Here is a 16,232-nt window from a genome sequence, read left to right on the forward strand (position 1 = left end):
ACATGCTTTGTATGCAGAAAAGCAAATACTTTTCGTGTCTTTGAGAAAGAGACGAGGCTCCTCATTCGGGCTGTGAGAGGGTGGTCGTGGACTCAGACCCTGACTCCACAGGCCCACCCCACTCTGGCCTCAGTGCCCATGGCTCCGGCCGGCACCCTCTGCTCAGGGCAGCCCCGGCACGGCTGCCCTCAGAGAAGCTTCTTCCTCTAGTTCAGGGCCCAAAAAAAGTTTAAACAAAGTCAGAAATGAAGAGAAAAACATGTTTTTAATCTCATGTGGAATAGCGTATTAATCAAATTGGTCTCCTTTTCTCCTAATAGCCTGGTTGAAGAAAAAAGATTGCTTTCAAAATGAAGCTTTTCTTTTCCCAATGATTAATACAGAGTGGATTAACTTAATTTGTGCTAGACTCCAATTTAATTCAGCTACAGCTCAGAGGCCAAAGCCACAGTAAAGCTAATCTGAGCTTTTTAAGAAGGAGCCACTTCTTTCTTTGAAAGATGCAGAGGATCTGATCTAAAGGCTCACATCCCACGGCCCCGGCATAGTGTCTGTTAAATCATGGGCCCTCTAGAAGGCAACCCAGCATACATATGACTTCATTTCCTTACTAATTCCTGTCTCGTCAACTTTTCAGATATTTCTCTATGTTGAACACACACACACACACACACACACACACACACACACACGTGTGCATGCGTGCACACACTGGACAAAAACAAAAATCTTGAACATGCAAAGAAAAAAACAGTATGTCTGGTGAAGTGTTACATGCCTAAGGCATCGGGTTCCTGGAAAAGCTCTAGATTTTTGGTTTAGAAATAAAATTGCATGTGGAATAGCAGGTTTTTACCTTTATTATGGTCGCGTACCCCCCCTCCCCCCTTTTTTGCACTACAATCTAAGCTGAGTGATCTCCTGCCAACCGGCACCAATTCTCCACATCCAAGTGTGTAAGGGAAGCACGCCTGTGTGATCCTCTCTGCTGGAAGGTACACTGGGCACTCTGTCTACTTCTGTTCCCCCAGGAAGAAAGTAACTAGAAGGACTGCTCAGCTGGAGGGAGGGGGGAGGGTGGGAGACGGTGGCGGCCCTCAGTCGGAATCCATCGTGAAGAGCTGGATGTCCTGGGGGTTCCAGTAGAGGCCTACTGCTGAGTTGTAGACCAGAGACCACACATAAGGGATAAAAAACTCCTCCGGCTGCTCCTCTTCCACATATTTGAATTTCAATTCTGGAAATTTCTGCAACAAAAACAAGACGATTTTGTGATCTCACAGTTCTGTGCAAAAAAGCCCTGTTGAGGTGTGCGGGGAAGCCTGCCTCGCTCACTGGCCACAGGGCCCGAGAGCTCTGGGGCTTCCCTGGTCGTTCGCAAACGACTCCTGAGAACACGTGCAGGACACGGAGGAAAGACGAATAAGCCGAATAAGCCCGTCAGTGCTGTCTGCTGAGTGGGGAGCAGGGACCCGAAGAGGGGGAGGCAGGAGGACAGATGTCCGAGCGGAAACGGGCCCTGCATGGGTGACAGACGCCTGGCTCCTCCTGAGAGGCTTTGCCTTCAGGGCTGAGTCACCGTGAGGACGAGAGCTTTCCTTCACAGCTCCTCAGCCTTGACGGGCAGGACAGGCCCGCGCCCCTCGCAGATGGGTGCTGGGGCGGCCTGCCGTGCGCGGCTCTGCTGGGGGCCTCCTCCTCGGGCCGGGGTGATGGCTGTGGCCTCGTGGAGGGAGGCTGGGTGATCCCTCGCCGGGGCTCAGTGAAAGCTTCAGTCTGGCTCTGTGAGCGCAGCCAGGCGCCCGGCACACGCTCTGCCGGCCGGCGGGTGAGCGAGCACTGTGCCTGGAGCGCCTCCCCGGGATTTGGGTTTTTCAGTTTCTAAGTTTTCTCGCACCAGGGCGGAGGAAGGGATTCTCAAGGCCCCTCTGGGCACCTTCCCTTGCCAAGGTGACCTGGGCAGGACTTGGGACAGTCGGGGCCGGGAGACGGGCAGGCGACAGTGGCCTGAGAAGAGCGGAGTGGCGGAAGGCAGGCGGGGGCAGTGGAAGAGACGAAGGGGAAACATGTACGGGGAGCGCATGATGGGCACGTTTTTCTCCGCCCGGCTTGCTGCTCTTCGCCCAACACGGTGGTCAGGCACTTAGTAACCTGATGAAGGTGTGACTGCGACAACCAACCACATCCTGAGGACCGAGCATGTGCCAGGCAATAGGAATGCTTCATGGATATTGTCTCATTCCGTCTTTCATTCATTAGACTGGCCGGGTGTCTGCGGCTCTGCGCCGGCCCAGGGCTGCGGGGGGCGGTGGGGGCAGCGGGGGGGGGGGCAGCGGCCATGCGCTGGCCTCTCCTCAGAGAGGGTGCGCTTTCCTGAGGGGGAGACAGACCGCGGCAGCAATGACAAAACAATGAGAACAGGTTAGTCACACGTGGAAAGACAGGAGGCTCCAGAGGCCCGAGGGAGGCCGTGGGGCAGCCGGGCGAAGAGGGAAGGGTGTTCCTCCTGCAGGGCCAGACGGAGGCACGGCCTGTGTGAGGCAGGGGCACAGCGGGCTGGAGGGGGGAGGAAGAAGAAGCGGAGGCGGAGGAGGTGATGGAGTTGGAGGACGGGGAGGAGGAAGCACCAGCAAGCAGAGTCCAGACCCAGGAAGGGGGTGGGGACAGGCCCGGCCCAGGGGAGAGGCAAACAGGCCTAAATTAAGATGAAGGAGCGGGGTGGGCAGGAAAGCCACCCACTCACCCACACAGAATCGTAGGAATTTAATTTTTATTTATTTTAAAGACTTATTTTCTAGAGAGACAGAGCATGTGTGAATGGCGGGGAAGGGCAGAGGGAGAGAGAGAATCTCAAGCAGACGCCCCACTGAGCGCAGAGCCCAACACGGGCTCAATCCCAGGACCCTGAGATCATGATCTGAGACAGAAGCAAGAGTTGACCGCTTAACTGACCACCGAGGCACCCTTTACAGGAATTTTAAGAGAGACTCGACCCCTATGTGCTGGGTCTTCAGAGCTCCAGAAAGATGAGAGAAGGGCAGAGTAAGGAGATGCTTCTGGCAAGGGGAGTTTTGAGTTAAATCCTCAAACTGTGTATAGGAATTCCTGAAAGGGGGTTACTCTGGTCATGGATGTTACTTCAACATACCACACAGAGCGCAGACCCGTCACAGCTTTAATGCAAACCAACTCTAACCCAGGGCTCCGAAGGCATTCGGTAAACACAAGTACACACAGCGGGGTTGCCAAGTGGCCTGCACTACCTGCTTCCACACCCTCCCTCGCACTCTCCGTACCCCATACTTCGGAGGCCTGTGCAGAAGGCCTCTGGGGTAATGAAAACCCCAGCCTTTTCAGTCCTTTGTTTTCATCAGTCGTGGGCTGAGATGACAGCGGCGGCAGGGACTACCACTGAGGAGGGGACAGCTCCTCCCAGCGGGCTCTTCCCGGCCTTCTGGCTGACACGGTTTGGTCCGCTCAGGCAGACGACGGCTGCCGACACTTACAGATGTGACTGGACTTCAGGGGGGCCCTCCCCACGCCCAGTGCTGCTTCCGGCCTGGCCCAGCATCCTCAGGGATGAGGGAACAGAGTTCTTGGAGGCGAAAATGGATCTCTGTCATGGAGTCAGTTGTGTTGCCTTATAGGTCACAACAACAATACTCCTTCCCGTGAGAAGCCCATGTTTGCAGCAACAGGGCGCGGCTGGTGGCAACCAGCAGCTGGGCGCACCCCAGCAACACGCTGTGGGCAGTCACCCCAAGGTCCTGCCGAGGCCGACACGGCCAACGCCGCTGATGAAAGGTGAAGCAGAGCCTGGAGAGGCCAAGCAGGTTCTAGGTCGCGCAGCACGTGGGGTGGAATTGGGATTAAAGTGTAGGTCTGACTGGATGGGAAAGTCAGCTTGAAAAGTGACAGAGAGCTGTGGCCATGTAGTGGCTAAGCTCTGTCCTTTAGTTCAACTCTCCTAGGCCGCCTGGGGCCCCTCAGGGATAGCATTGTGCTCCTCGGCATGGCACAGACCCCAGCTCACTGCTGGTCCTTAAAGAACAACCAAGCCACAGGGACGTCATCATCATCAAGAATGAGGAACTGTGTTTGAAGAAGAAATTTACCCTGTAATAACAAAGATGAACATGCTAGTTCTTAGAACGGCCCCAAACTTGAGAAAACCTCTCACACTGACCCAGAGAGAAGTAAGGGGCTGGGGGTGGGGGTTGGGGGGACAGAGGTGCTGGCCTGAAAAGGTCAGAGTCCCCGTACTGCTCTTTAAACTAGACTAACAACACCCTACATTTCTAAGTGGTAATGTTGCCAACACGATGCACTTTTTTAGAGGTAGAAATGACTAAAAGATGTGCGGCCTTTTCTCCATCCAGTGACGTATCTGGAGGTTTTCCTCACAAGGCCTTAGGAAAGGGCGTCACACAATCCGCAGCAGGCTGTTCCCTGCCTCTCTGAGGGTGGAATGGAAAAGGGAACCAGAAAACCAATGGCTTTTGTAAGAACTCCCTCCAACTTAATTAAAGACGCTTAGACTAGAGTCACTCAGTGGCTGGCACAAAGTTTTCTTGCCCTCATGATTTTGGGGAAATTCTGATGACTGTTCAGTGTGAGAGAGTGATGAGTCCGAGCCTGCCCTTCGATCGTGCATGGGCAGATCGAGGAAAAGGCCACTAGGAAAAGCACCTGGCATCCCCACCACTATCCTTCCCACCACCTGAGCCAGCAGAGCTGAAAACGCCTTTTCTCACTGTGGCTCAAGTTTATGTCAAAACAGCAACCCCTCTCTCACTCTGGTAGTAAACGTAGTTCAGACTCTGAACAGAGGATGGCACCCAGGTTCGCAAGAACATCCGGTATTAGGTATGTGATAGCAGATGAAAGACAGCATATAAAACGGCATAAACTTTACGGCTCACATCTGTAGCTAACAGAACTGATCACTTATTATGCGGCGGGCAAGTTCAAACACTACATTTAGTCCCTCATCGAATCCTTGAACTAGGAAAAGCACTTGAAAGGCAAGCAGATAATTTGAGTTTTAGCCCCATCTTTTCCCGCTAATTCATTCATTCAGCAAGTAGTTTCCAAGGCCTGTCGTGTCATGAGCTCAGGACGAAAAATGGAGCTGAGTGACACACACGCAATCCTAGCATTTAAGAGCTGGAAGTCCAGGCCTTGGGAGCGGGGTGACCTGGGACAAGGCTCAAACCGTCACTCAGGATCTTAAAACATAAAGTTTACTCTGAGATTTTGAATTTAACCATCCGTCTCCTTCACAGGATTGTAACAAACTGAATGAGCTGGTGCCAGTCTGGGGGAGAGGGTGAACGTCGAAAGGTCCTGAGCAGTCCTGTGGGTTGATGAGAGATGGTTTTAAAGTCTAAGCCCCCCAATTGCTTAAAACTGAGACAAACATGAGCTTAGCTGCTCTGTGGCCTGAGAGCTTGTGGCTAACGGCGTGGCCGTCCAGCCATGACCCTGCCCGTGCTGGCTTATGACAAAGGGCCAACCCCTGCCACACACTGGACGCCTGCGTCATGTCGCTGGAACGGGGACCACTGGACACAGTGGAAGCAAAAGAGCAAGTCCAGACAAAGCGGCATGAATGCACTTCTACTACTGCAAAACCTGGATACTGTGGCTCACACACACACACACACACACACACCCGCACATGCACACGCACATGCCCCTGAATTTGCAGGACCAGCTCCCCTCTCCTCAAAGGAACAAGTGAGCGCAGAGGTAGTATTTCTTGTGTTCTTTGCGCAGATCTTTTCAGCAACACTTAAAAGGTTCAGAACAGAGCATAAACCATAAATACCAGGAAAAAGAAGAGCACGTACTCGAAATCTGGCTACACACATTTTCAAAGCACAAGGTAAAGAGCTTCCTTTTTCCTGCAATGAGTTGTTTTTAAGACAGTGTACTGGGAACATTTTAAAAGGGTGAAATAATAGAAATTATGAGTGTTTTGGAAACACTCTTCAGTCAACCTGACTGAACGTCAATGTGGCCTCCGTAGGACAAGCCAGGCTCAAGCTGCAGTGAATTTGCGGCCCCCTCAAATTTACCTGTGTCGCTGGAGAGAGCCAACATGGTTAGAGATTTAAATAGACATTCTTAAAAATATGTGCTCCTCTAATATGTCTTAGAAGTCTTGAAAGCTAAGGAAAACAAAGACAAAAGGTTTTATTTAGCGCTAATGACACTGAGGACACATTTTGTCAGGATTCAGTCCAAGAAATATCATAGTCTGAAAGTCAGATCAACAACCTAGAAAAAGTCACTCTTCTCTTTATGTTCCTTTTCAAGCCAATGGAGAACAATAATGCCATCCTGTGAAGGCTGAGGGAAGTCCAACTTCCTCACTTGAGTGTCTTCGTTCTGACTGGGCCGCCTGGGCCCTCCCAGGCCTTCCCAGCTCCAACATCCGTCCACATGTTCTTAAGCACAACTCCTCTCTGGAGTTCCCAGACCCCCTTTGGGCTCTAGCCAGGGGCTGTCGGCGGATGGATGTGCTTGAGGACCACAAAAGCTCTGGGAAAGTACAGGAGGGCCCCTGGGGACACGGGGGCTTCGACTTGATAGTTATGGCAAGAACTCTCCGGAATGGGCTAGCAGAGGGCAGGGTGCTGGTCACCTTGGGCCCAAGCTTTTGTCCCTTTCTTTCTGAGACAGTTGTCCTGTGACTTAGCTCCATAAGGAGAGAAAACCCATCTCTCAAGCTCAGAGCTTGGTCTCAATCCAAAGCTACTTACAAACAATCCGGTTGTTTTGATTTTTGGAGCCAGAGGTAATGCTAGACTCTCAAGTTTGGCTGGAATGTTTTTATCAGCTCCAGTGAATCAACCCACCACAGTGGGACATCCGGACGCCCGGCCCAGAGACAAAGCAGAGGTCTGACTTGGTGATTGAGACTCGGGTATAACAAGCAGACCAAAAGCTTTGAAGACCAAGTCTTTCTGCTGTCAGTCATGTGATTGGGTGAAAACCCACAGGAAGTTCAGTGAGCAGATGTAGGGCTCCACTGCAATAATGTTTATGACCACGAAAGTTCAATAGCGCTTTCCCCGTTTCACCTAAAGATGACAGAGATAGCACCAGAAACTCTAGCAAGCTCCTGGCCTGGCTCCAGAAATGCAGTGCCGTGTAAAATCAAACCTCTACATAGCACATTAGAAAGAATTCTTTAAAAGCCCGCATTTAGTCTCTGAAGGGAGTGGTGAGGGGCGATGGTTGGGGGCGAGGCGGAGGGCAGAGGGGAGTTCCTGTTGGTGGCACATGCAGTGTTGGCGGTGGGCAGGTTCTGTGTCGACAGAAAGCCAACTGGTTTCAAGATCTGTTGTAAGACGGCAAGATGGAAGCGTTTACTACATACAGTGGTTTTATCTGGGGGTGCGTTTGGGGAGGATTTCCAGCTCCCCTGCCCTTCTCTCCCTCATCCGCTATGACTGTGCGACACCGAGCCCCTCAGTGATGGGCCCTTAAAGTAAACCCCAGTAAGTACCAGCTGCATCTGAGGCGCCGTGCTTGGGGCTCGGGAAGAGGGAAAGGACGAAGAACTGGTGTTTCTCTACCAGGCAGTATAATCTGGAGGGATAAGAACCAACAGGAGCGTGGCACATGAAGGATGGACAGTGCCCCAGCAGGGCGCCCTCCCAGGTCCCTCTGGCTAATACCCCAGGATCAGAAGATGTGAGGTGGGCTTGGCCAACAAACTCCAGGAGAAACAAGGAACGGACAAATCAGGAAGCATCTACGTTCAGCTGCATTACCGTCCATACAAGGCTGGGCTGCAGTCTCTTCCACGTGTAAAGGAAGGAGTTACACATGGATCAAACGTCATTACTGAACTGACAGAAGACAGGCTCTGGTCTATGGATAACGGAGACGCGGAAGGGGGACTTCTAGTTTACGTCAATTTCAAAAGTAATGAAAAGCTAAATTCAAAATACAGGAAATTAGAAAGGGCTACTTTTTAAAAGTTAGGAATTAGGAAATACGACGCTAAAATTACGAAGCCCGTGATGAGGGTGGCTCAGCAGAGAGTCACGAAACACTGCAGATCCGAGAGCACCGCAGCAGGCCAGGAGTGCAGGGGGCCATCTGGGAAGCAAGCTACCTCCTAAAAGGAGGGTTACAGGTGGGCCGGCACCCATCCTGGAAGCTCGTGCCAGGTAACCGCCCACCTCTTGCTCAGGACAACAGCTGGTCACCTGGATCTGCAAGTGACACTAACGGCTTCTGTGACCAGCGGTCAAAAAACTTTTAGGAAAAAATAGATGGAGAGACTAGAAGGATGAACCCACGCTTGTGACGAGCTCTCCCTAAATTTACCGTCATGCCATCAAGCAGAATCTGAAACCCAGCTGAGCGTGAAACCTGAGCAAATATCCCTGGCTAGAGGCTAGACCCCTCCCTTCCAGAACCCGGGTTAAGGGGATCACAGAAGGAGGCTGTCATCAGTTTTAAATTTCTCTCTCTTTTCTGAGGGCTGGTGGGATGGTACGAAGGAGGAAGGACGGACAGGCAGACTCTCTGGCTGCAGCGGACGTTGGGGAAAAGCCCTGACAGGTGGGTTCTAGCCTGTAGGGACAGGGCTGGGGACAGGCAGGGAGCGGACACTGGGTGTGCAGAGACCCTCAGGAGCCCCGAGCACACCTCGGGGCCGGGCAAGTACTGTGGGGCTAGTGCCCAGGGAAGACGGAGGGTGGCGCCAGGGAGGTGGGTCTCCAGGGCTGGGGTGGCAGGTCCAGTTCATGTGGTGAGAGAACAGGCTGGGGACGGATATTTGCAATTTAAAAGTCATTAGCTCCGACGCTACAGTCCAGTTGACTAAATGTGTAAACTCCTCAAGACTGACCTGCATTATTGAGTCACAGCTCTTGTTCTGGAAGCCAATCAATTCCAATTCAGGAGGCTGGGGGGAGGCGGGGGACGGAGGTTCCAGGGTGAGAGGATGAAAGGCCAAAGCGGAGTGTTGACTGGCAGGACTTTGTTGAAAGCAGGCCCACGGGAGGGCCGGCAGCAGGAAGTGCCTGTCCTCCTGGAGCAGCTCATCAGTTTGGATAGGACCCAGCTCTCTGACCCGGAGAGTACGATCCCAGAAAATAAACCTACTATTAGATAAAATTCCCAGTAGAATATATGCTCCTGGAGGGCAGGGATTTTAATTTTTCCACTGATGTGTTCCTCCCGACCCCCCCCCCCCGTGCTTAGAATATTGCCAAGGGCTTCAGAACAGTTCGCTGTGTAAATGAATGACGGGGTAAATGAACAAATGTGTACAAACGGTTGTTTGTAGAAAAACCTAGAGCTGTTTGGGGGGGGGGGGCAGGGGAGGAGTTTGGGAAATGGGAGTCCCGCACACTGAGTGAGTTAATGGAGTAACTGTCTAAATTTATTTGCAACAGAGTGAGCCGAATTAAGCCCATGTCACTTTGAGAAGCAAATGAGCTGACTTACTGGGATTTGGGGGGCAATAATACTTCAAATCTAATAGATTCATTTACTTCTCAAACTGCCATGTTCCTTGCCTACCACCATTCTGCCATGTTGGATTCCTGCTGGTAGAAAAATCTAGCCCATGGATAGTGGACAATATTGATATACATTAAATCAACATTAAAATTAAAATAAGTTCAATGTTCATTAAACATTAAATATGTTCAATGTTCATTAAACTATGTTCAAATATGCTCAATGCCATATTTTATATTTCAAAATACATCTAATTATGGAAAATGATGAACTGTTTGGATGTAAATTACAGTCATGGACTAGACAGATGCATAATATGTTAACAGAGACAAGTTCCAGTCTTGATCAGCCTTTTACGGTTTACTCTTGTCAAGGTCACGATGTGGCCAGACCAGATGCCCTCAAATGAACACTTAAGTTCTAAGTGCTGTTTCAGTGATAATCTTTCTTTACACTATGCTTTTTTCAGAATAATATGTGAACTAGGGGTGTGAGAGAGAGACAGATTTGGAGAAAGATTCTAAATCATGTTTAGATAAATTCTAGCAAAACAAGGATCCTTGCTGAGTTTGAAATGTCCATGCATGAGGAGTTACATGAGAATGACATGTACAGGACATGGGGATGTGGGGACAAGGGCAGGCAGGAGGCTTCACTGGCCCAGCCCCAGCCCAGGCTGGGGTGAGTTCAGGTGATAAGAACACAGCCTTTGCCACAGTATGTCAAAGAGATATGTGGAAAGACGATTCCAACTGGGAAAAGCTGCCTCTAATTTCTTAGCGTTAACTTATTGAGTTAACTTCTTTGAACATTCTTATTAGGATTTAAGTTATAAGCAAATGTGATAGTTTTTCAAGACTACAAGGGGATCATCCATTCTTAGAAAAGCCACGCCTTCATTATTCCTTCCTTGGCAAGAAGTTAAAACTAGCCTCTGATAATCAGCATTCCCAGGCACCAATTATAGATAGGAGGATTTTTTCCCCTCTGCTTATGGAAAGAACAAGCTATTCCAAGTGTTATGTGAGAAGCCTTGTGGTTGCTAACCCAATGTTTTCCTCACTCTAGCTGGAGAAAATCCTACTTAAAAGCCACGATCCTCACGACGAGTGTTTATCACCTAAAATTCGGGTTCAGTACCTTCTATAGCCGTACTTCCCAGTGACCCAAGCATGATCCATGAGGGGGTGACCCGGATCTGTGACTTCCTGTCAAATGCCACAGTCTTGGCCCCATAGTTATGACAACATGTGTTGTCAATGAATTAAAAACACAAAATGAGATTTGTTTATTTCTGCACACTCGTTAGGACTAACAAAGAGTATCAGGAAATCTAGAGGAAAGGAAACAGAAGCAGAATGCTCTAAAATGAGCCGACTACTACTTTGTGCCAAAAAGCAGGATTTGGTATGAAATGAGTCTTAGATTCCATTCAAGGATGGTTGTGTCTGGGAAGTTCCAAAATCATAAATGTGAGGTGATTCAATCTAGAAGATGTGATCCCTAGCTTTAAAAAAGACAGGTTGAGGTCAGTTAGAAAAACCCATATTACATTCCTGAGCCTTAATTTTTTTCCTTCTTCTGAGCCTTAATTCTAAGAACTCCGGGAATGACAGAATGTCAGCACTAGAGGGACTGAACATGCCCACTCCCACATACTTATTTACTCCTACCTTTTAAAAAGAAGGTACAAATAAAACAACAAAAATCTTTAATAGCCCTAAGGTATACGAAGTTAACTGAAATTTACATTAAAGGACTACTAGACACGTTTACTTTTTTTAAATACCTTGACTTTTTTTTTTTTTAAGATTTTATTTATTTATTTGACAGAGATACAAGTAGGCAGAGAGGCAGGCAGAGAGAGAGAGAGAGAGAGAGAGAGAGAGAGGAGGAAGCAGGCTCCCTGCTGAGCAGAGAGCTCAATGCTGGGCTCGATCCCAGGACCCTGAGATCATGACCTGAGCCGAAGGCAGAGGCTTTAACCCACTGAGCCACCCAGGCGCCCCATACCTTAACTTTTTAAAGAAACTGTTTTAATATAGTGAACATATTCATGCTCTCCGCCCTACACGCCTTCAAACTGAGGCTGTTCTTTGAGAAGGCAATGGACACTTCTCCAAGATTAAAAAAATGCCACTGATAAATTAGTTGTGTTTTTGGTCTCTTGAGGTCAGTAAACACACTGACCATAGTTAAGTGATCAAAAAGCTTGATTTGGTATCATGTATCAGAGGATGCGCTCTGATTTGTGAAAGAGCTAGCAGTGGTGAGATGTCTAATTGGTTGAAAACCTCAAGACGATAGCCAAGCAATGAGTGCATCAGAGAGAATGAATCAAAACACTTCGTCTGATTTTTCTCCGGGAAAACACCAACAGGTAGAAGCAAACACAGAGCAAAGTGGGAGGTCAGGCAGGTCACTGAAGAAGGGGGCATGAGAGAAAACACTAGCACAGCAGAGCTGTAACTGGGAACTAGGACTGGAAAAAGAACAACAACAAAGGGGAAACCTACCCTGCTCTATATTCAACTACAAAGCTAAGAGAATGGAATGGGGTAATCCCTCTCCAACTGGACTATCACAGATGTATATAATTTAGAATTTATACCCGCCATGTCAGAAACACAGGAGAATAAAAAGGCCTGTACAAAATATCCAGGGAATATAGGCTACATATTATTTTTTTTTAATTTGGAAAAAAATTTAAGATTATGTATTTATTTGAGAGAGAGCAAGAGACAACATGAGCAGGGGGAGAGAGGCAGCCTCCCCACTGAGCAGGGAGCCCCAAGTGGGGCTGGATCCCAGGGTGCATGTGCGCACGGGACATTTCTCCAGGCAAACTCCTCCCATTCCCTCGCCCCTGCCGAGAGTCACGCTCCAGAAACACAGAGCAGGGGCATCAGTACCAGCTGGGCAGGCACCTACTAAAACACGAATTCTCGGGCCTCACATAGTCCGTGATTCAGGAAGGCAGAAGGAAAAGAATGACCAGGGCTAAGAAGGATTTCAGTTTTGGAAAAGGTGCCGTTGGTGGGAGTGAAGGTTCGGGATCTGGGGTGGGGGCTGAGGCCCCAGATGGTTAAGGCATACCCGAGAACTGGACGTGGAATGCTTTAGACACCACTGAGACAGCTCCCTCATTTAGAACGTGGGGAAAGTGAGGCCTACAGTCACAGTGATTTATTTCAGGCCTCAAGGCTAAAGTGTGACGGAGATCTAACAAGAAATCAGTATTGGGGCCACGGGTGAGGCTGACTCCCAGACACAGAGGCCCAGAACCATTGGCATGGACCTGAGAATAAAGTGAGAGCTTCCGGAAATATTAAATGGGGAAGGATCAGTGGAGAACGGTGCTTCAGAGACTGCCCAGTGGGTCCAAACCGCGCAAGGGACTTCCTAGCTTCCCTCGCATGCAGCCATTTCACGGATAACGAACTGCTTTTACGCTCTGGCTGTCTATTTCAAGGACGTTGGTGCTACCAGGGGACAGACCGGGGCACAAAGCATACGGAGCTCTGGCTGGCCCGCAGCAGGAGGACCCCTCCAGGCCTGCAGTTCTAGTGGGACTGTGCGTGCAGGACGCTACCTAACAGCTCAGGGCCACGCTCTGCAGCTGTCCCAAAGCATGCCGCGGCGCCCCATGCAATGCTGTCCAGTGCTCTGAAGACAGAAGTTCAATTCCCCTTCTTGGACAAAGGACTCCCTGTAGCAAGAATGGGAAGGCCAAGAGTATGAGGAGCTGAAGGACGGATGAGGTAATGGTCCCTTCTAGGGTTCCAAGAAACACTCCGAGAGGGCGTATGCAAGATGAACGAACCGGCCCCGGGAACAGTGGCCCTGGTGCCAGCCGGGGGTCATGCCGGCGCTGGCCCTGCCATGGGTGTGCACAGCCCCCAGCCTGGCCAGGGCGTGAGGGATGAGGAGGGAGTGGGGGGGAAGGCCTCAGCAGACTTCAGCGTCTTTCAAGTCCTTCTGGTCACGGGCCCATGTCCTCTGCCATCACCTTCTCCTGCTTTCCTGAGGCCGCAGGACCTTGAAGACAATTCCGAGACTGGAGAGCCACGGAGTGTCTCAGAGTCCTTCTTTATTCTAGCGCTGAAACTAGGCAGAGCAGCTCACCAGCTCACCAGAGAGAGTAGTATTTTTTTCTTGTCAGTACTATGGAAGGAAGGAACACCACTTCAGATGCTCGGCTTTCCAAAACGCACACAGAGAGAGGGTACTACAGGAGAGCCCGGTGATGTGATCACAGGTCATGTAGGACCTGGGTCTCGGGCCAGAGGCTGCCACCGAGGAGCCGCCCGGAAAGCTAACACAGGCAAAGACGTTACTACCCGTAGCCTGAAATGAACATCGAAGCTTCCGTTTATGAAAGCCTGTTTTTTGCAATTCGTGTATTCCCCCCATGTCCCCATTCCTGTGCAAAAAGGCACAGTTTTGGGTCATTCCTTACTGTGTGAATTTAAAAACTGGCCCACATTTAAAACACTGGCCTCCGGGCAGGTTAGAAATGGAACTACACAGATAGAACCCCACACAATTTCAATGTTTTCCCACAATTTTCTTAAGAAGGGAACATTTCACAACTTTATGAATGAGCCACAACCCACGGGCAGGTGAGAAGGTTGTCTGGAGGGGGCAGAGCAGTGGTACCGAGCGGCCAGGCCAGGCCAGGCCAGCCCAGGAGGGCGAGCGTGCAAGGGGGCGAGGGGGAAGAGGGCTGCTCCTGGAGCTGCAGGTCTCATGGACGCCACTCACGTACGGGGTCACGCGGGGCCACAAACCTGGGCCACGGTGGTCAGGAAAGGCAAGACAAGGAAGCTGAGAGTCCTATCTGTCTCTTTCCTCTGCGGGAGTGGCTCTGTGTCCTACAAAAACGGGTGGAGGGGGTAGAACTGGAAACATCAACGAAGGGCGCTGGTCAGGGCCGCGGGGGCCCGGGTCGGAGAGCTGCGGCTGGGCCAGACGAACGCTTTGCCCCCTGTCCCTTTCTGATTTCCCAACTGACGCGGACTAGAAGTTGTAACAGGCAGGCAGTTGGTACTTAATGCTCCTCATGGCAATGGTCACACTTACCGGTTACTTGAAATGGAAATAACCCCGGGATAAGGAAGCATAAACTTTTAAGATTAATAACGCATCTGCCATGGAAGCCATGAACGGTACAACGGAGAGGGAATTCGGGACGTCTGCATTCAGCTCCGGCTCCAACACTAATAAACTCGGACCAATCACGTCACCTCTCTGATACTTAGTGCCTCATCTGTGAAGCATTACTGCCGAAGAGGCTCACGTGGGGCTGGGGGCCCAGCCGGCGGAGGGGGGCGAGGGCACGCTGGGCCAGCACCTTGCTCTGCTTCGTTCAAGCCACGCCACAGAAGGGCTTGGAAAGAGCCCGTCTCCTGCCCTGTGACAAAGGTCATGACCAACGGCAAACTGGGAAACAGAGGGACTCCTTCCTTCTCCATTCTGGTCTCCACCATTACCTTTGTTTTCAAATGCGTCCCCCAGGAGGGAAGCAAAACGCAGGTGAACCCTTGGAAGGTCTATAGTCATTTCCACAATAGGACAGTGGCTTAGCAGGAAGGAGTCTTCTAACATGGGCTCTAATTATGCCACATTTACATATTTGAATACAGAAAGATATAATGCTTATCTTTCCGTTCACTTCCAGGGACTAACCATGGATAACTCAATTTGTTATATGCTGCAAGCATGAAAATTAAATAAGACTGGAATTTACCTGGAAAATATTCACAGAACACTCTACAGGATATTTCTAAGGGAAATCCTAAATTTAAATAATCAACATACTGTAGTTCAGGATTTGGATATAGGAAGCAAATAATAAAATGTTCTTTTATACTTGAAGTTTATTTAGAAAAGAGAATATAGATTTTTTTTTTTAATCAAAATTTGGGATAAATAAGAAAACAAAGTAAAAACTATAAACTTCCCCTAAGGAGAAATACTGTGTGCTCAGCACTAAAGTGATGATGACATCTAAATTCTGGGGCTTTTAAAATAGAGCTTTACTTTTAAAAGAGACAGACTAAGAAAGAACTCTGGGCTTGTTACAAAGAGTAACTAACATTGTTAGTCATCCTTCCGTGGTCTCCCCATCCTGGTGGGCACAAACATTTCTTTTCTTTTTTTAAAGATTTTATTTATTTATTTGACAGAGAGAGATGACAAGCAGGCAGAGAGAGAGGGGGAAGCAGGCTCCCTGCTGAGCAGAGAGCCCAATGCAGGGCTAGATCCCAGGACCCTGAGATCATGACCTGAGCCGAAGGCAGCAGCTTAACCCACTGAGCCACCCAGGCGCCCCACAAATATTTCTGATGAAGAAAGACGTGCTGAGACAAAGCTGATTCAGCCCCTCCTGCAAGGTGACCTGCTCATATCAGCGCCCTCCCCTCCTCTGTATTAATATTTACTTTTTCATTACAGCCACTGATGCTTTAACAGTTATGGTATTTTAACACAATACTGGCTCTAAAATAATGGTCTTCTTTGCCATTTGGCTGAAGAGTCCCATGATTTGCTGTGACTATACCAAGACCCTGACCAAGTGGCTGACTTGGGGCTGTTTTCCTGGCTGTTCTGGAGCTCAGGGCTGCGGAGTGCCACGGGAGGCAAGGCGGGGGTATACCAAGACCCTGACCAAGTAGCTGACTTGGGGCTGTTTTCCTGGCTGTTCTGGAGCTCAGGGCTGCGGAGTGCCACGGGAGGCAAGG

The 16,232-nt window shown here is 49.8% G+C and overlaps 1 protein-coding gene across 2 annotated transcripts in view; it reads right to left on the bottom strand.

Annotated features, from left to right (window-relative positions):
• Nucleotides 1-246: 246 nt before the first annotated feature.
• The window catches only part of DYM (dymeclin), a 335,066-nt gene continuing 319,080 nt past the window's right edge, over nt 247-16,232 (bottom strand). For both annotated transcript variants that reach the window (XM_059409625.1, XM_059409626.1), the window contains one exon: nt 247-1,247. In XM_059409625.1, coding sequence (XP_059265608.1) covers nt 1,098-1,247 — 150 coding nt within the window. In that variant the 3' untranslated portion in view covers nt 247-1,097. The remainder of the gene's footprint in view (nt 1,248-16,232) is intronic.

This window comes from Mustela nigripes, chromosome 8 (genome assembly GCF_022355385.1).
Source record: "Mustela nigripes isolate SB6536 chromosome 8, MUSNIG.SB6536, whole genome shotgun sequence".
Taxonomy (NCBI): domain Eukaryota; kingdom Metazoa; phylum Chordata; class Mammalia; order Carnivora; family Mustelidae; genus Mustela; species Mustela nigripes.